Source organism: Manis javanica, chromosome 2, assembly GCF_040802235.1.
Source record: "Manis javanica isolate MJ-LG chromosome 2, MJ_LKY, whole genome shotgun sequence".
Taxonomy (NCBI): domain Eukaryota; kingdom Metazoa; phylum Chordata; class Mammalia; order Pholidota; family Manidae; genus Manis; species Manis javanica.
The window spans coordinates 124,616,112-124,636,270 of NC_133157.1; the positions used below are offsets into that span (position 1 = coordinate 124,616,112).

The 20,159-nt window shown below is 43.2% G+C and overlaps 1 protein-coding gene across 14 annotated transcripts in view; it reads right to left on the reverse strand.

Moving 5' to 3' along the window:
• Nucleotides 1–20,159, reverse strand: part of CELF2 (CUGBP Elav-like family member 2) — a 735,687-nt gene that overhangs the window by 257,048 nt on the left and 458,480 nt on the right. Inside the window, exon 1 of one of the 14 annotated variants that reach the window (XM_073229335.1) lies at nucleotides 18,381–19,162. The exons of 8 other annotated variants lie outside the window; for them this stretch is intronic. Coding sequence is in view for 3 of the 6 variants with exons in the window: in XM_073229333.1 (XP_073085434.1) it covers nucleotides 18,381–18,454 (74 nt within the window). In the remaining 3 variants the exon portion in view is untranslated. Of the gene's footprint in view, nucleotides 1–17,897; nucleotides 18,360–18,380; nucleotides 19,163–20,159 lie in introns of those variants that run through there. 5 more of the 14 variants (XM_073229333.1, XM_037001278.2, XM_037001281.2 and 2 more) reach the window with 5 other exon arrangements.

Here is a 20,159-nt window from a genome sequence, read left to right on the forward strand (position 1 = left end):
ACAACATAGGCAAATCTTGTCCATCAGGTAGGATGCATGCAAGAGAGTGGTCCTGTGATAGGACTGTAGCAGGAAGGGGGTCCCTTCCAGGTCTAGTATACCACACTTTTACTCCTTTCCCTGTGGGGGTTACTGAAGGGTCTATATATAGTGTTACTGGAGGTACATGTACTGGCCATAATGATAAAACAAAACTCCCCGGTAAGGTGCTCCTGTCTTCTGGCCATTCAGCATATATTATTGTGACCTTTGGGGGCCACTCTGCTCTTACTCCAGGAATACGCAGGAGGCCACTTTCAGGCCTTGTTCCCTAGGTGCCAGGAGAGCCAGCCATTGTTTGTCCATGTGTCAAAAGGTCCAAAGTCACATCCACTCAAATGGAGTCTCTGGGATTCAGTGCACTTGGTGCTGGCAGCAAGATATTATTCTGGTGGCTGAACCTCGGCTTCAGTGATTCTTCCCCGGTTTGTACTTGCAGTTGTATAAAGGAGGCAGCAATATGTGCTAACATGCCTATGGGGCTCAGGGCTCCCTTTCAGAGTCTCCCATTCAAACGCCGTAGCACGGTCCATAAGCAGACTGACCATCCCCACAGACTATCGGTATCCGACTTTAGTCCGGATTTTGACAAGCCACTGTGCCTCTCCATCATGCCTGCTGCGGTAGGATTGTATGACACATGAAACTTCCATACGATTCCCAGCTGTGGCACCCATTCTTGCAGTGCATGTCCAGTAAAATGGGTGCCCTGATCACTCTCAGTTACCTGTGGTCGGCCATAGGTGGCAAAGAGATGCTCTAGCCCTCTTTTGGTCGTCTTCTGGTCTGCACAATGGGTAGGAAGAGCAACCAGAAGTACAATGGCTGTGTCCACACAAGTCATGACATACTGATATTCTTCTGACACAGGTAGAGGCCCAATATAGTCTATCTGCTACCTGATGAGAGGTACAGGCCCCTTAGCTATTGTGCCATGTTTCTGTGGAACTCGATGTAAGTCCCTTTTGGAGCGCACGACACACTTCTGCCAGGCTCTATTAACTTCTTCAAAGGTCAAAGGCAAGCCCCACTGATGGGCTATAGCCCACATTGTTTTTTGCCCCATATGCAACAAACACTGATGTAACCATTGGGCTACATCAGAAGCAGGCTTTCCTTCTAACCAACATATCTGGGCCAATTTATCTGCTTCATCATTTCCTGGGGATGCCAGTAGCAAATGACCTGTCACATGGTATACTGTAATTATTTTAGTCTGACTACAGGCCCATAAGTCTTGCCACAATTCTTGCCCTCAAAGGGGTTGGTGACCAACCAGCCAGTTGGCATGGTACCAGATTGGTAGCCACAGGGTCAAGCCCCGAAAGACAGCCCAGCTGTCAGTGCAGACAACTATAGGGGAGGGCTCCCAGCTGATCACAAGCCACACAGCCTGCAACTCTGCCCATTGGCTGCTCTTCCCCTCACCATCTTACATTCATATTGTCTCAGTCTTAGGATGGAAAGCTATGGCCCTCCATTTTGGGGGCTGCTCTTGGCTGGAGCTGTCCATGTACCATGCATCTTCGGGTATAGGGGCTCTTCCCTCTGATAGGGCCTCTCTGCTACTAATGGTTCAAAAGCAAGTTCTTCCTGCTTTTCACTAGTATATGTCACTGGCCTCAATAAGTGTTGTAGTTCTTCAGTCAAGGGGTTACTAGAGAGGGCACTACGCTGCTGTAGGTAAGCACCCCACTTGGCCAGTGTGGGCATTTGTGCCACACCACTCCTTGGTTTTTGGGTCCACTCTTGTACCCACCCAAAGATGGGATATATAGGTGGTTATTACCTTTACTGGGGCCATTCCAGTGATAGGTTCAGTAGCCAGCAAGGCGATACACGGCAGCCAGTTGTTTATCTACCAAAGTGCATTGTACCTCTGCCGTTTTCCAGAGTTGTGACCAGAATCCAATAGGTTGGCAAGTTCATTCAAGCCGCTGCCAGAGACCCCAGCCATAACTGTCTTCTGTCACATGAACTTCCAGCTCACAGGGCCTTGATGGGTCTATCACACTCAAGGCCTGCATGGCCTTGACTGTCCATTTTGCTGTAGTAAAGGCAGATGCACATGTCTCATTCCAGTCCCACCTGATGCCCTTTTGTACCAACCAGTCTAAAGGCTCCAGAATTTATGCCAAGTGTGGTATAAACACTCTCCAGTTGCCTAGAAGACCCAAAAACTCCCCTAGCAATGCTACAGTTGTAGGGGTTGGAAAGGCCTGGACTTTATCTATAACTGCTTCTGGTATAACTTTGGTCTTACCCAACCCAACGACCCCCAAGAGTTTGACAGAAAAACCAGGTCCCTGAACCTTGGTACTGTTCATAGCCCATCCTTTCTCCTGTAGATGTTGCAGCAGTCTAGGTGCTGCACCTTCTGGATCTGAAAGAGAATTGAATGTGAGCATGATTGTCATCAATATAATGGTACAACTGCACTCTTGGTGGTTTCTCCCATGTAGCCAAGTCCTAGGCTACAAGTACATGACAGATGGTGGGGCTGTGGAGGTATCTCTGTGGAAGGATGGTAAAAGTCCATTGCCGTCCTTCCCATGTGAAGGCAAACTGTTCCTGACTTTCCTGCTCTATGTCAATGGAAAAGAAGACATTAGCAAGATCTACCACATAATGGTATGTTCCTAGTTCGTGGCTGAAGGTATCCATTAGGCCTGCAATAGAGAGGACAGCAGCATGCATAGGGGATATGACTTTATTCAATTCTCTGTAATCCACAGTCATATGCCAGGAGCCATCTGGCTTTTTTACTGGCCACACTATGGAATTGAAAGGACTATGGGTGGGCTTCATAATACCCACCTTTTCCCATTCCTGTAGGGTTTCTCTAATCTCTTTATACCCTCCAGGCAGGTTATATTGTTTGGTATTAATCACCCGCCAGGGCACAGGCAAAGTTATTGGCAGGTGCCAACCATGCCCTCTCAGAAAAGCCTTTACCACACGTACTCTCGGTCTGAACTCACCTGCAGTGGTCTGCAACCACACACCCTGCAGGATATCAATCTCCAAAATATACTTAGAGATAGGAGATAATATACACAGTATACTCTTTTGGGGGTATTCCCAAAGGGATTTGGGCTTGTTTCACTCTGACAGCCTTACCCCTGTATCCATCTATGATAGTGGGGAGCCCAGGGAACCGCTCAGGGTTACCATGAATCAGTGAAGATTCAGCTCCAGTGTCCACCAGAGCCAGGACACATTGTATGTTCACTGGGGACCAATGGGTAGCTATTTCAACATGGGGCCTCTGGTTCCCCCCTGTCCCTCAGGGAAGATACCTTGACCTTCCCCTTAGTCAAACTGTGCTCCCCAATCATCTTCCTGTGTGAGCTCAAGTGAGGTTGGCTCACTCTCCAGCAGGAAGTCTTGCAAACACACAGGCCGGACTTGTGGCTCTGGCTCTGATCTCTGCCTCTTTGGTCTTAATGGCTGGAACTGCTGCTCTGGTTTCAGTTGTTGTCATAGCTCTAGTAAAATCCTATTTAACTTCCCATCTAATTTCCTTACATCTGCTCCTGCCTGTATTAAATCAACCCACATCTGGGTCCTTGTAACCTTCATGGGGCCTTTAAGTTCTTCTTGTGAGTAGAAGACCTTATTTCTCTCCATGTTCCCGTTGCTTCAGCCTCTCCTAAGTCTGCTACTGTACATGTCACCTCGCTTATGGGCTGCCCTAAGGGGAAATAATGGCCAATAGAGACACAAAGAGGGACGCAGGAGATGTTTGAAGCACATTTCTCATCCCAGTAGTGAAAGGCTTTCCATCTGGACCATGATTCTCTGGACTATAGATGGCATTTCTTATGCCTAGCTCTCATAACACCTGTTGGAGCTCAGCATATGTCTGTCATCTAACAGGAGAAGATGGTATATCACCCTGATTGGGCCACAGCACAAAGTGCTGCCATAAGCCAATTGAGGAGGGAGTGACTCCCTGAGGTCCTATGTGCATTTTGTAATCGCTGCCTCAAGGTGGGCTGAACCATCAGGGAAGCCAGCTTTCCCATCTCTCATCCCGACAGAACAATTCCATCCACCCCTAAGTCCCACAGACACAGGAGCCAAGCTCATACTGACTCTGAGGGCTTCTGCCTAAACTGGGAGCCCAAATCCACCAGCTCAGCCTGAGTATAGGGGCAGAGCATAGAGTGCTCCACGACATGGGGAGGTGGCTGCTCCTCCCTTTGGGGTACTTTCAGCTGCTGGGTCTTTATTTTCTTTATAACCACTGGGCATGCTTTCAATACAGGAGCGGTCAGTGCCTCTGGCACCACCCCTTCATCCTTCCCCAGCTCCTCCATTTCTAGTGCTGATGGCACCTTTCTCTCCCCTCCCCCGAGCGCCTCTTCTGCTACAACCTTTACCTTTTCTACTGTGTCTTGCAGCAGTGCCAGCTCAGTCTTCAGCAGCTCTCTTACCTTTACCTCAGTGCTTCGCAGCTGGTGTTCTCATGCCACCTCCACCTGTGCTTCCCTCAGGAGTTCATCTTTTTCCTTGATGGCCTTTTCCTCCTTCAGAGCACCTGGCAGTGCTGTGGTCTCATTCTGTAAGGAATCTTTAACTCTTCAACAGCACCTTGCTGCCTCCTCTTGTATCAATGCCATTTCCTTCTTCAGTGAATCCACAGCAGTTTGCTGCTTGCATTCTCGTGCGCCATTTCTTGGGTCTTTTTCAGGATAATGTCCTTCTCTTCTGTAGACTTTTTTGATACTGTGAGAAGCAGTGAACCTACAGTCCCTTCTGCCTCATGGGCACTCTGTCTCTCAAAAGACCTACTTACTATACCAAGGGCTATCCTTACTGCCTCAGGTATTACCTCCACTTACCTCCAGTCCTGGGTGGGGCCCAGTCCTCTAGGAGGCAAGCCACCTCAGACCACATACCCACTGGGGATGATCCACTGTCTCCCCATTCACAGGGGCAGCCTGCTGAAGCACTCCTCCCATAAGGGCAGCCTGTCTTTTTCCTTGGTCAACAATGAACCCTGCCAACTACGCCAATTGTCTTGCCAATGGGTTTCAGATCCCAGCAAGGTTGCTATGGATTCAGTGTGACCAAAGAAATGACAGTAGAATGTTTCTTTGAGGTGAAGGGGTTTATTACCTGGCTTGTTCTCCCGGCAGTAGGTCAAGCACTAGCGTCTCTGCCTCTGCCCAGAGCACTAGGTGAGCTCTCTATGTACTGCAATAAAAGCTTATTGCCTAAAGGTGTGGAAGCGGTAGCCTAGCAATAGGCCAGTTACATCATCAAGTGGTTTAAGTTGAGTGAGGATCCTGGCCTAGGAACCCCAACTTCCCGACAATGTGAAATTCACAGAAAGAATTTAGGAAATACACAAACTGAGTTGCTCTCATTTATACCTTACCATTGGTAATTCTATTATGGAGACTGGCTCTGTCTCAGAATTTTCACTGAAGAGGTCTTGCATAAAAAGCTGCAACAATCCACTTGCATTTTTAAAAATGAAAGGAAAAAAAATCCACAGCTTTTGTTGATGTGTTGTATTAGGCAGAAACTATTTAACTTGAACCCCAAAGTCATCTAATTTCAGCTTGATGAATATTAAAAATACTGAATATAGTTGGAGGCTTTCATATTTTAGCATAAAGTGGCCTGTCCAAAATGCAACATACATTTGAGTTTATAATTTGTTAGAAAATGTATTATTACATGCATGGTGGGGAACATCCAATTCAGTAGGTATACACCAGACCTAAATGCCTTTCACCTGTTCACAGTTATGACCTGATACACACTTCTTGGTTTGGTGACATGTTTGTCTCACCTATCAGAGCAGGACTCAAAAGAAGCAGGACCTGTCTGTGGGTTTTCTGAGCAACCTTAATCAAATATTTGCTCTGCTCCCTTAGATGATTCTCAGATTCATCTAAGATGAAAGCATCACAGTGATTTTTCTTCAGTTTCTCAAAAAAAAGTTTGAAGTCTACAAGGGCCTGGAGAGTTAATTGTGACCCTGTGAACCATCATGTAAATGCAAATGTAGTACCTTAAAAACATAGTAACAATGTCATAACTTCTTCTTCCTATTTGCTTTCCATTTGAAACCAAAGGACATTTCTATTTCATTGGTTCCTTAGATTTTAAGATGCTAATCAACAATGGCAAAAACACTAAGATATATATACCATGTCAGGTTTCTTGAAATTCCAAGTGGTTTAACTTCTCACTGAATGTAGATAAAAGATCTTATTTTGTGTTTAGAAAAGTGAAATTGGCTTGGATGTTTTCCTGCCCTATGCCAGGTACTAAGACCAAGGGAAGAGCCTACCATGCAGTGGGTCCCCACAGAAGCAATCTTTTTTCTCTTTTTCCCAGTCACACTCTGGGTGGGAGGTGAGGCATCAAGACGATGACATAATGTCATGGGGATGTAAAAGTACTGGCCCCGGGCAGGCAGTAGTGTCTGTATGCCAACCAGCTCTCTCAACATGGCCCATCTGCTTAGATCTAAACCAAACTGTGCTTTCTGGTTTTACATCCTCCATGGAGAGGATTTGTGGGAGGAGGCGCCACAGCAACCAAGCTGCCAGTGGAGCCCACAAAGTGCTACAAGAGTAATAGCATTTTCTTCCAATTACATGATCGTCACTGGGAACCCAGCATCTTTGACAGTGTTCAAACATTAGAGAGTAAGGCCAGTGTCATGTAGTTGAGAGCCACAGTATTGGGCCTTATAGTCTGATTTCTGAAAGCCTTATAATGAGGGCGGAGTGGGTATACATTCCATTCTTTGGCTGTATTTTTGTTCAACAAAAGCCCACAATTTTCAGTCACTTGAAAATGTAATTATAGATAATGTTTGCATCAGTAGCAAGAATACAATAAGCACACGGGGCATGAAAACTCCATTCAAATCACATCCTCTTAGGTTGCGGTGCTTGTCTCCTGCCAAGAGTAAAGGCATTTCGACAAGCTAATATTCGGTATGAAATGGTTTGTGGGTTAGACCAACCCATGCATGAATTCTACTCTAACTTTTCTATTATCCACTTCTTTACATTGGGCATCTACACATGAAACAGAATCTATGATTTTCTGAAAACCCAGAATCCCATCAAATGTTTATGCACTTAAGCAAAAAGCTGTGGTGAGGTCAAAAGCACACTGGCACCTGAAACAGACTGGACACCATGCCTGAGCTGGTCACAACTGTCAATCATCTAAAATCCATTTGTTCAGAGACTGATTGTACACCTACTTTTCTGGCCCACTTATGAAGAAGAAGATAAAACTGCAGGTAACTACAGAAAGGACACTGCATAAAGTCATCATCAGCTGAGGGGGACAGAGAGGAACGAATGCCACCTGAGATGCTTCTTCTAATTCTCAAGGGGACAAACTTTGGGATGTCCCTGAGTAAGGCCATTGTTTACTTAATTTGGATGCAACAATCAAGAACTTGGAAGTGTGACAGGATGGTGGGGAAAGCCAGGTGTCTAATGAAATCCTCAAAAGGAGCCTCTTCATGGACTACAGCTATCTTGACAGAAGAATAAGGGTCCACCTTAACATTCAGTGTTAACTGCTTCTTCATCAGCAGTAAGTGAGAATCTGCCTCAAGCATTAAGAGATCTTGACATTGCTACGGTGACCTTTTCTACTGAGTCTCTTAACAATACTCTTGGCCTCCTGGACTCAGAAATTGGTCTGGCTATGAAATAAAATAAAAACCAAGCAATCAAAGTGAAAGAGCACATAAAAAGCAAGAGATTATTATTAGGTCATAGCTAAGAAACTGTATTTCATACTCAGAATCCACATATTCAGCTGCCAATTCACAAACATATCTACAAAGTCAGTCTGTTTAGGGTTATAGAAGGACCTACAAATCCGTCAAAAGACAAAAGCAACCTCCTGGGACAAAATGCAAGGTGGTACAACAGAAAGACTTTAGTCTTTGGAAATTGACAGATACAGACAAAATGTTCTATCACCTTTAGAAATGTTCATTTCCTCATTTGCAAAATAGGAACACTACAACTTTTTTTGCAAAATTTTTTTATGATTACTGATAATTTATATAAATCCCTTAGTCTAAATGGCTGGCCCTACACAGGTAACTAATATCTTAAAATATTTTAAGAAAATGTACCTACAGGAATGCTTTGAAGCATTTGTAATCAGAATTAGGAGGAATACACAAAAAAGAAGTATTTAGTTTGTCAAAGGGTTACAGTTTTGTTGACACCAGAAAACATTTTTTTGGCTTCTAGGTGGACATCATTTTATTAAACAGACAACTAGAAATCAATGTGGATCAAAGGTAACATGTTTTGAGCAGACCTGAAAAACAAGACCCAGAGGTAAGATAAAGGCCATCCCAGGGCTTTGGAGGCTGACACTAGTCCAATTTTGGTCACTTTTTATAATAGCTGGACACAAAATCTTGGCCCAACTGAAAGGCTGCCTCTAAAGTTAGACTTCTGAGACACTGAGAAAAGGAAAATGTGCTGATTACAAAGTATCAATTGATTTGAACAGAAACATTTGCAGTTATCTGTGTAGCAGACCTCCTCCTCTAAAGTTTGTGGGAGCTTTCAACCACAGATCTAGTTCTCCTTTCCTAAGAATCTGAGAATCAGCAAGTGCTGCCATTCCCACTGCCTGAGGGAAGTCCCTGATTCCCCCAGTGCAAAGTGGTCTGTTCAGCTGGGCAAGGGCATCTTAGCTCTGCAGGTCCCACTCATGGCCTGGGATGCTTCTCAGAGTCGACCCCACTCTCTCAGCCAGTGTTCCCTTGGCCCACTGTAGAGAACATTCACTAACCACTGGACTCAGACAGGTTTTAGGCTTCCCAACTGAATCTGATCATGTCTGATGTTAATGAATCAGGGAACATACTGTTAGGAGCAAACCTTCCCACCAGCTCTGGCCAGACTGGTCTCTTAAGACTTTAAGGACTCTATCAGCTCTGTCAGGAGAAGTAAGTGCCTGTTTATTGAAGCACAGAAACAGAGTAACTCTGATGCCTCCTGCAGCTGGGCACCACCTGGACACACACCCTATACCCATGTGTCACATCACAAAAGCAATTGATTCTTTCTCCAAGTCAATTTCTCCTTCAGAGATTCAGTTCTCTAGGCATTCTGTGGCCTGAACACCTAACCAGGTCACATTCCCTCCATATTCATATCCTTGAAATTGTCTTCTTAATGGCTGGGTTTCTGCTAAGGTTAGAAGTCCCATTATGTGAGCACCAGCCTTTGTATTGTGCAGCTGATTCTCTTCCCATAAAAAAAAATATATTTCAGCTGGTACAGAGATGGGCTTTTTCAGAATGCACCTATGAGGATACTGGAAGGAGAGACTGCCTTTTGCTTCACCCCATCCCACAATGGACTGTCTGACCACAAGTTCACAGTTGGAACATCAACTGCATTTTATTTTTCAGTCATCATGCAGGAAGAGGGAAAAGAAAAATCAGTCTTTGTAATGTTGTCCTGGGGACTGAGCATTTGCTCAGTTTATATGGGAGCAATACTGCTTTATGGGTCTGTGGCTGAGACTTTAAAGCATGAATGTTCTGAGGGAGAAAACATTAACTGCTCAGTTGTAATGAAGTTTTACTGTATTTGATTCTCCCAGGAAATGTGGGTGAACTTGTGGTCACTTTTAAGTACCACGAAGCTATAAAATATTTAGGTTGCCATCCCGTTAACTTCAGACTAATTCTGTGGGACAGGTAAGAAGCGTATCGTATTATCCTTATTTTCTAGGTGAGGAATCTTGACAAGTCACCTGAGACTTGAGGTGGGCATGGAACAAATAAGAAGGTGAACCAGGAGAATACACAAGACAGCTGTTTGGTAGAGGACGCTTAGCCTTGAAGAATGACCTTCTTCAAGCCTTCTTCAATGACCTTCCAGCCATTGCTGGAGAGACCCTAAAGCAATAAATACCCCTAGCGGTTCCATTCTCTGACACACAAGCAGACTTCCATGCAGAGCAAGTGTCGCTCACAAGCAGAATTGTTCAAAAGGAAGTTATTTCGAACTAAATATTAAAACCCACACACAGCCAATGCAATTAAAATGGTTACTATATGAAGAAAAATGTTTCCTAAATTCTTCCTTAGGGAAAATTAAATTCTGTGGCTAGTGTTCCATTAAGAGAGAGAGAGAAAAAAATGCTTCTCTTCTTAGTCTCCTCTGCAACCCAGTGTTTTATAAGGGACCCTTACAACAGCAGGAGTAAATAAAATGTGCCCCAGAGTGCCCTAAGAAATATGGCCCATCAGTAGGTGTTGGAAGCCACTTTTTGACATCTAAGTGTAAGAGATAAAGAGAAAAAAAGCCTGGAAAATGCAGGCTTTATGTGAAAAGAAAGAATCCTGACAGCATTATAATGTAAAATAAAGTTGACATAATATTAAAAAGTTTCTTTGCGTTAAAGCTGCCAGTAGTGTCAACCTGCATTGGGCTTCTCAAAGGACTTGTGTGTTGCCTTTAAATCCCGACACCAAGGGAGGACGGCTGGGTGGCCAGTGGGAGTCGGGAGGGAAGAGGCTACCAGCAGGGGCTGATGGGAGTAATTGCAGTTGCAGGCCTCCTGGTGACAATTTTGAGAACGCAAACACAGCTGCAGCAGAGCCAAATATAGCTGGCCAAACAATGACACCCATAAAGTTAATCACTGTGAAATATGCTACCCTTATGCTCCGCCAGAAAACTCAACACCCCTTCTATAATGTAGTGAGTCAAAATACAGTTGTGGGCACAGAAGCATCCAGCTGCTCCAGAGGATTTACTACGAGCGCTGACCAAGGTCTTTGCATTCTGCCTCCTCATGAGGCTCTGAGTCTGACGACTGCTGTCGTGGGCAGATGTGGCCCCTTCTCATGACAGTTAGGGAACTGCTGGGGAAACGAACAGTAAACGGGCTTAGAGAAGCCCTTTTAATCTCAGAGAAGATTCAAATGAAAGCTGAAAAGATGTAAATCAGGAAAACGTAAGACAGAGAAGCAAATTACAGAGGTCACTGTTGGTGACCGAAAGGAACCTAGACTGGGTACGGAGAATCCACAGTGAAGGTAAACAAAGCATGATGAAACGAATATACCCTCTACCTTCCTTAAGCTTTTTATCATCTTTCTCTCTTATTACTCCCCTAAGATGTTTCAAGGAGCAGACGAAATGTATATGCTTCACCTGCATAGGACCCAATGTCTTCGGAGATGCAAAGAGAAGACAGGGTGTGAGCACAGGCCTGCCTTGGCTTACACCCATTTCCTTCATCCCTTAGAGGCTCATGATCTCCTGTAACTTTATCCTTTTTAAGATGTTCAGTTTATGTGCTGGGCTCCCATTAGGCACCATCAGAATATCAAGTCTCCTCAGCATGGACAGGAAGCTGTGGGATGATGATATGGATGACATAAGACAGTGGCAGTGACCAAGAAGCACGAGGTGGGAATTTGGTCTGGCCAGTACCAGCTGTGTCTGCCCAAGAAACTACCACTGAGGGCCCCCTGTCTAGAATTTTCCGTGAAGAATTTTTCTTCCTGTTCTAAAAGATCTAAACAGCAGCAACCTCCCAATGGCAACTGAGGAACAGAGGGACAGAATGGGCCCCCAGGCCCAGGGACTTGGCAGCACAGAGAGGAAGGGCCGCTGAACTGAGCAGGCTGTCAGTTTCTCGCCCAGTCAGGGAGACAGGGTTATTGGAGTGAGCTTCTCATCATCTTTAATAGAAGCTAGTCTGAGGCTCTGGGACAAAGAGTCAGAACATAGTCCTGAGTCCTATTTCTAGGAGTATTACCAATTTGAAGTACATTCTGAGTCAAGGCATTAAACCTTTCTGAATCTTGAAGTTTTCAGCTATGAAAGTAATTATCTGTAAACACATGATGTTGTACAACAATTTCATAACTTTGGCAGCCAAAGATCATCCAGTTAAAGATATTTTAAGAGAAGAAGTATACCCCCAAAGATGGTTTTCCCTATGTATTTTTCACATATGTATGTGAATGTATGCATGTGTTCATGTGTACACACATGCATTTTATGCCTATTGACTATCACCAGGTAAACAACAAAATTTTGATCTTTTAGCCCAAAGGACCAACTGATTTTATTTGTGTCAGATATATGAGGTACCACTTTCCGACCACAGAAAGTAGGAGAAACAAAGATATGATTCATGGAAAAGGATATAAAACAGCATCTTAAAAGTTAATGAGCCTAAGTTATGAACTTTCTTTAGAAAAACCATGGAAATTAGGCTTTTCACCATTAAAAAAAAAAAAGCATTTAACATCCTTGTAGGGAAGTTAAAATCACTAGTATGGTACACAAAAAAGGTTTAAGCTGTCCAAAAGTTATGTTGAAATGTCAAATAAATCAGCTAAGATTAACGCATTCTTTCTAGGAGTGAGTCACCACCGTCATCCGTGCAAAGAGGAAATCTTCAGTCCTGTTTGAGCCTATAAATGTCAGACAAAGCAGCTGGCAGGTGGGGGAACTTGATTTCCGTGGTTAAGACAGAGACAGCCATAAGCAGTCTCACTGAAGAGACAAACCTCCTCCAGTGCTTTAACTATTAAGACTTAAGATCAAAACATTCCACAAATCCCATTTTAAAGCGCTCTTACCATTAGAGGAATCCTACTAGTGGGTCATCTATCCAAGGGACTCTCATCCTAACTGCTGTCCGAGAGGGAACACAGACCATTTTAAGTGAGAGTTCTTCAGAATAGATTTCTTTATTTAAAATCTGACCTCAAGTAAAAGGCCATTTGAAGCTGGTAGGAAAGTCCAGAATAATAAGCCAAAATGATATTTTAGTCTAAATGCAGCCTAAACTTAATTTACATAAATCTTTAGGAGGGGGGAAAAAGGGTCTAATAATTTGCTGGCAAATTGGCTCTGAGGCATTCATTCAAAGGGAGTAATTAAAATTTAACCAAAACCCGAATTTGTACTCATCTGTCATTTTGAGAGCTGTATGATTACATATTTATTAGCATTCCATTTTTAAGTATCAGCTGACTTTAAAGCATCTCTCAGTATCTGAACATAATATACAATCTGCAGTTCATAAAACAGACCGTTCATAAAACTCCAGGGGTAGCGCTGTGAAAGTGTAAATCTCAAATATGCTCACAAGGCATTTCAACCACATAACTGGAATTGTATTTCTATAAAACTAGTTGGAGTAATCACTTTCTGTCATGATTTAGAACAAATGGGGACAGTGAAGCTGTTCAAAATCTCCCTAAATGCTTCCCCCTTTCTTTTAAAAGTCCTTTCGGAAGAGACTAAAGCTCACAGTAAATGAAAAAGAAATTCCCAAGATGAGAGAGGGGTTTCCATCCCTTCACATCTAGATTCAGAGCATGAGAATGGTGGATGGCACAATTAAACAGTGATGATGCTAAAGGGGAATAATTATTTTACAATTACCTGCGAGCATCACAGTTACTGCGCTAATTAGTTTTTGTTTCCCACAAAGGTTTTTCCAGGAATGAGCAGCTCCATTTCTCTTAGGTTGAGCAAAAGCTTTTTCTTAGGGAAAAATAAAAATATATTTTCTGCACTGCTACACAAGTGGCACACCCCTGACGCTGGCTTCGTTCTATTACTGGTACCTCCTTGATAGTGGAAACAAACACCAGGGCATGGGAACTTGTAGGTGCTAATGAACTGGAAATCATTAGGCCTTTCCCAACCCTTCCATCTGCAGTTTTGCAGAACAAATATTACACTGGGAAATAGCTGACTCTTTGTGGTGGTCCCATTGGCCCACAAAAAGCAAAAATGTAAGCCTTCCATGAAAAAAACACAACCTCCGGTATTCATGCTCTAAGTTGGCAATGAAGACGTAGGTTCGGATGAAGTTCAGCACAGGAAGCGCAATACATCAATGACTTGCTAGTTTAGCCATGACCCATGATGAAAATATCAAGTTTTTCCACTGAAATGCTAATCAGGTGAGAACGCTTATGGCATTGTTCAACAGTTGTGAGGCTTGCTTAAAATGCACTACAAGGACATCAGGCCCCCGTAGATAAGTCTACATACAAGGCTCCCAGGAGCACCACTCCCAGTATTGGTACCACAGCCACATCACATCATGCATGACAGTCCTTTATCACATTATTTTGCATGCCAAAGCATTACTTGGCTTTTAATGAGAAATAAATCCTGTTTAACTTGTACGAAGCAAAACCACAAAAGGGGTGAGGAGAAATGGAAAAGATGGGGATTTATGTAAAAAGGGGAAGGAGATGGCAGGTTTTTAATCATAGGCCGAATATCTGGTTGTTATAACTTTTAGGAGGGGAAAACACCACCCTGAGGTGGAAAACAGACTAAATGCGCCAATGCAATCTTACTTACTAGGTTCATATCTGAAAATCTCATCTTCTTTTTATCTTATCTTGCAAGGGTCTTGCACCCTCCATGCAATGTGCCTCATCAACAGATGCCAGAGTAATCTCAATCAGCAAATTACAATTAAAATAATACCTCTAACATAGATCAAAGGTAACATGGGTGTTCTGAAATGCCAGCGTGGGATGAGATTTTGGCTTCCAGAAGCAGCTGATACTAAAATATGTACTGCTAACTGAGAGAAATCCCACCTGACAATATGTTTTTAAATTTTTCCTTAAAGTGCCATATGCAAAGCCCTTCTTTTAGAGTCTTGTCATTTTGATTTTCTTTCGGGACCATGCAGGAATCAGGTGATAAATCTCAGTTATTGTTGTATTGTATTATTTGTAATGGCAGTTTCCAAATGTACTTTAAATGCCACCTGGAGAAAAAAAGGGGACCCCAATACTTTTGACCTTCAATGCTGGTACTTGAGTAACCAAAAATATTTTTAATTAAAATAGGTTCTCTCTAGTTAATAAACATATAAAATAACAGTGTGAATTAGAATCATATTGGAGAGTCAGTCCTCAACAGGTGATATGTATTTATTTCCTGTAATGCTCAGTCATTTTCACATGGCACAATTTTGGTTTCCTGACAAAAATATATATCCTATTTTAACCCACAGTTCTCTGGTCTCTCCCCAACAACACGTGGACTTACATTTACATAACACACACACAAGTCAACCACAGCTTTGCTGTTAACGCTGACGCAGCTTGGTCAAGCACATAACCTCTGTAGGCATACCTGTAACATGGGTACAGTACGCTGCATCTCTACTGTGAAGGGTAGAGGTAGTATACATAAAGTGTCTTGGCAGATAGTAGGCATCCAATTAATGACTCATGTTTTCATCATTTTAGGTGAGAAGGGAGAACTAGTGATTGATTATATTGCCTCTCTGAGCTGGGAACAATGCCCCTCCAGAGATGGTCCAGAAAGTCCCTTTCAACTTGAACAATGAAGTCCTTAGAACCACATTTCAGTTTAATCAGACACTGACAGACATTTTTCCAGCTATCCTAACTTGGGAGAACATACTACACCAAAAGGTTAATTCACCAAGTTGACAAATTCACATTCACGGTACCTCTTCTTGTTTCAGTAAGGTTACCCACCCAATGTGGAAAAAAAATTTTCATTTAAATTTACTGGTAGCTTCTAACATCACAAATCTGAATGAATACTTTAAAAGCTGCATTTAGAGATTTTTTTCAACCTGCAATTTCTCATGTCCAACACATCATTTCTTAGATTTTTTTTGTTTAAAATGTCAAAATTTAAAAACACTAAATGTATATCATTAAAAAGGTGAAACTGAGGAAACAGTCATCTATACCCCCAATCCCAAACCAACTGCCCCAGTTTAAAATAGATTACAAAAAAATCAGGTCGTGTATTCACTGTGCTTTCTTGCAAATAATATTCTTTTGTAACACTAAGCCAACAAAACTTTAATAGTTAACATTATTTAAAATGTCCATTTCCATTTTCAGTTTTGATACTTAATGTTTAAAACCCAAGACTTTGAAGCATATGTCCTAACAATTCTTTGCTGCTATAGAGACTTAAATAATCTAGGCTGCTTAAACACTGCATGGCTCATAGGGCCATTAAGCAAAATAATTCATCTCAAGGGCTATTTGTTCATCTGTCTTGAGGACTCAAATGTATTACATCTTGCAAACTTCTCAAATATATTCTTATGGGGAAATGCCATTAAAAATATGTCCTACTGTTTTAGAAAATCAACAGCAGGAAAGCCCCTATGCTTTATTTGAGTTCCTTTTAGGAATAGGTCAACATCTACTGCTACAATTTAATCCAAATGGCAATATACCATACATGACAGCCAGTCCCCCAAACCATAAATCCACATAGCTATCTTTTTAGCTGTATGAATACGATGATAAAATATACTACTATCTGGGTTCCTAGCCTTTTCAACTTGTCATATGCCCTCTCACACAGCTCCATTCCCCAAAGATAGCCTCTAATGTGAGTTAATTACAGACTATTTTGGAACACATGCTATAGTATTCTCAGGGATAAGGAGACAGAATTGTTATCTAGGAAACAAAAAATATATATATAATTTACTAACCCTCTTTTTTTTTAAGTTCAATTAAGAGATCATTAACAGTTAGACTGAAAACAATTTGAATTTGATTTCAAAGGATATCATTTGGAAATTACATCTGGAAGAGAAGTGGGGTGGTCTTACAATGTGTATAGGAGACTCCGGCGCTAAGATACAAAGGTTCTATTTAGAGCAAATAGTTTGAACAAGCCACATTCAAACACCAAATGAAAAGGACAAATTAAACTTTCATAATTCATAATTTAACTGATAAAAGACAACATCTTTCAGAGGCCATTAACACATTAAATTTAAAGCATTCATTAGCTAGATATATTATGGTCAGTGACCATAAATTCAAAATCACGATCAAGCCGTTCCTTTGGTTCAGCCCTGACACTCCTCTAGAGAGGGAAAAACATACAAAACTTTCAATAGCTAATGTGCAAACATGTATATTAATACTGATATATCTTTTAAGGTGGACAGAATAGAGATCTTTCAAAATAAATATTATGGGAATGTTACTAACCAAGATTAATTTCGCAGAGAAAACTGCCAAAGGGAAATTCAATATTTTAATTTACATTATCTGCTTATATAGGCTGGGACAATGAACCTGACCACATGTACAAGCAAGTTAACATTCTTAATATCGACTGGAAGGACACAGTTCACATTTAATAGATTCTATCATCCCTTCCCCCCCCCTTTTTTTTAATCCTAGGGGCTCAAATAATTGGCCACTGCGGAGTTTCTCAAGAATCTTTCAACTCATAACATTTAACATACTAGAAAATGAATCTAGCACCGTAGGGGGAAGTTAGTTGCCAGGGAAATGGATCATAAAGCTTGGAATGGCCTGAAAAATTGCAAAGGGTACATTAGGTGCCAGAAAGAATAGATGTTAAGTCTTAGAAGTGTGTAGAATAGGAAACATTTTATATGTACTCTTACCAAGGATAGCAGTCCTTTTTACACTAGATTAATTGTAGCCTAGAGCCACTATCAAATTTCTTGCCTGACAAGAGGGAGTTTTATATATTCCAGGTCTAAAATGGGCAGAGACTTTTCAGACCCACGGTGGCAATCTTTTTAGGTTTTCTTTTCATAACACACCTGAAACACAAGTAGATTCTAGTGACCAGACAGAGCCTGAGTTGGTAACAGAAACTTTCCTATCAAGACTAACGAATCGGATAAAAATTAAACATACTTTCCTTTCCTTGAGAATCCCAGCTCTTTATTTCTCCCAATAAACTCTCCACCCGAGTTCGACACGTAAAACAACCAGACACACATGAATTATTAAATTATAGACTGCATATCAGACAAACCATGATTACGTAAAAAATTACCTCTAATTTCTGCAATAGCGTACACCTGACTATTTTACTGCTTTATAATTTTTCTCCCCTTTTTTTCTTCCTCTTCTCTCCTTCCACTCGCCCACCATAGAAAAGGAATCCTTGCGGATGATCAATTAAGCGAGCGGGTAATTTGGAAAGAAGGTATCTTGAAATGGGCCACGAGAGCTGCATCAGCCCGCATTTCAGATGACACGAGCGTGCACGCGCGCACCCCGCCCCGGGACCCCACCCCGGGACGCCGCGCCGCGCTCGCCGGTCCCCGCCGGCCGGACCCCGCGCCCAGACCGCGCACCGCGCTCGGTCCCGCGCCCGGGTCCCCGTTGGCGAGACCCCACGTCCAGACTTGCGGGCTCCGGCCCCGGCCAGGTCCCCGCCGCAAGTCCGGACACTCGCCCTCCTCCCGCGAGCGGCGCCCGCTCTCGTCTCCGGGGTACCCCAGGAGGCGCCCTGGCCGCGGCCGCCCGCACTCACATTCTGTCGGTAACTAGCAGGCGGCCCTCGACCATCATGTCCGGGAGGAAATCCAGCTTGAAGGCAGAAGTCATGGTCTCGGCGCGCGCGCGGCGCGGGGCGACGGGGGGCGGCGGTGCGCGCGTCCGAGCGACCGCGGGCGGCGCGAGACGGGCAGGGACAGGTGCGCGCGGCCTCCCGGCGGCCGCCCGAACCGGCGCTTGTCACATTCTCTCCCCGCCCGCTCTCCGCCAATCCCCTCCGAAAGCCGGGCTGAGGCGACGGGCTGCGGAGCGCCAGGTGCGGCGGGCGGAGGCGGAGCTCCGCGCCCGCCGCCGCCGCCGCCGCTTAACCCCTGCGGGTCCGCCCGGCCCCCGGCAGGACCCGCCCAGGCCGAGCGCGCCGCCCGCGCAGCCCCGGACTCGCCGAGCGCCCCACGCCGTGGAGGGGCCGGCTGGCGGGGCGCGCTGCCTCCGCCTGTTCCACCCCGTGCCCCATGGCCACGGCGCCTGGCACGAGGCCCGAGAACCGCACGGAGGAGGTGGAGGGCCCCTGTACTGCCAAAGCCCATCAAAGCCAGTCAAGCGAAGCCACAAGGCACGGACTGATCACGAGTGTTAGTTTTAAATGCTCCTCGGTGCGATCTGCTTGCCCGTGTATGAACTAACATAGCTGAAATCGCATTCGTGGTTTAGCCAAAGTCAATATAGGTCAATGGCCCAAGTGCTTTTTAAGGAACTTATCTCGGTGCTTTAAGGACAAAGATGAATCAATATCTGCACGGTATTTCCTTTTGTATCATCTTGAAAACATTCAGAAGTATAAGGGACTGGAGATAAAACAATAATACATCAAGTTTTCTTTTAAAAAGATAAATCATCAATTCGTCGTTTCCTAGTGTTTAATACAATGATTGAAAACCAACAGAGTGACTTCATGAAAGGGTGTGAGGTCTATGATGTAATGCCCATGAAGCTTAAATATCCACTTAAAGTTTGCAGCTGATTTACTAATAGGCATTGAGAAAAACGACAAAACTCTTACTAAGAAATAGAAGGAGGATGTTTGATTTTCCGAAGTGATTTGTGAACATTCTCTAAAGATAAGTATTTATATGCTGACATTCTATTTTTGCGTTCTCCTTGTTTTGTTGTTTGGTTATTTAGATGGAACCGAACTTTCCACACAGTCACAAGTATGTAAAACAATTTCATGTCACCTTTCATATTCTAAAGCAACATCAGAAATTGCGTATCAGCAGTTTATGGTTTGCCTCTTTTGGTAATCACTTTTATTTTGTAATAACATCACAACTGAGGATATAGTCACGGTAGCCAGAGGGTTAAACAACTAAGTCACATGTAGTTAAAATGTATCAGACTCCAAAATATGGAGAAAAGATATCTTTTCTCACCAATTTATTGTGTGATAATGAGAACTATCTTTAGAGGTTATGAAGGAGAACAGATCTTTATATACCAATTTTAAGTCCACATATCAATTTTAAATCCAGGCTTGATGCACTGAGCAATATGGAATAACAGGCCTGAGGTATTCAATTAAGTCCATACATAGTTAATGGACTTAATTACCTTCAGCTGAACAGTATATCTGCTTTTTAACCAACAAGAGTGCTAATCCCAAAACAAGTTAGATGTAGGACTAGGACTAACCTTTACTTTAAAATATTCCCTTTCTGAGGAGCTAGGTCTAGTTTGTAAGGAATTGAAAAACATACGCAATAAAATGGATTCTTATATCCAAAATGTCCAAGCTTTTCCTAATAATATTAAGCTACAT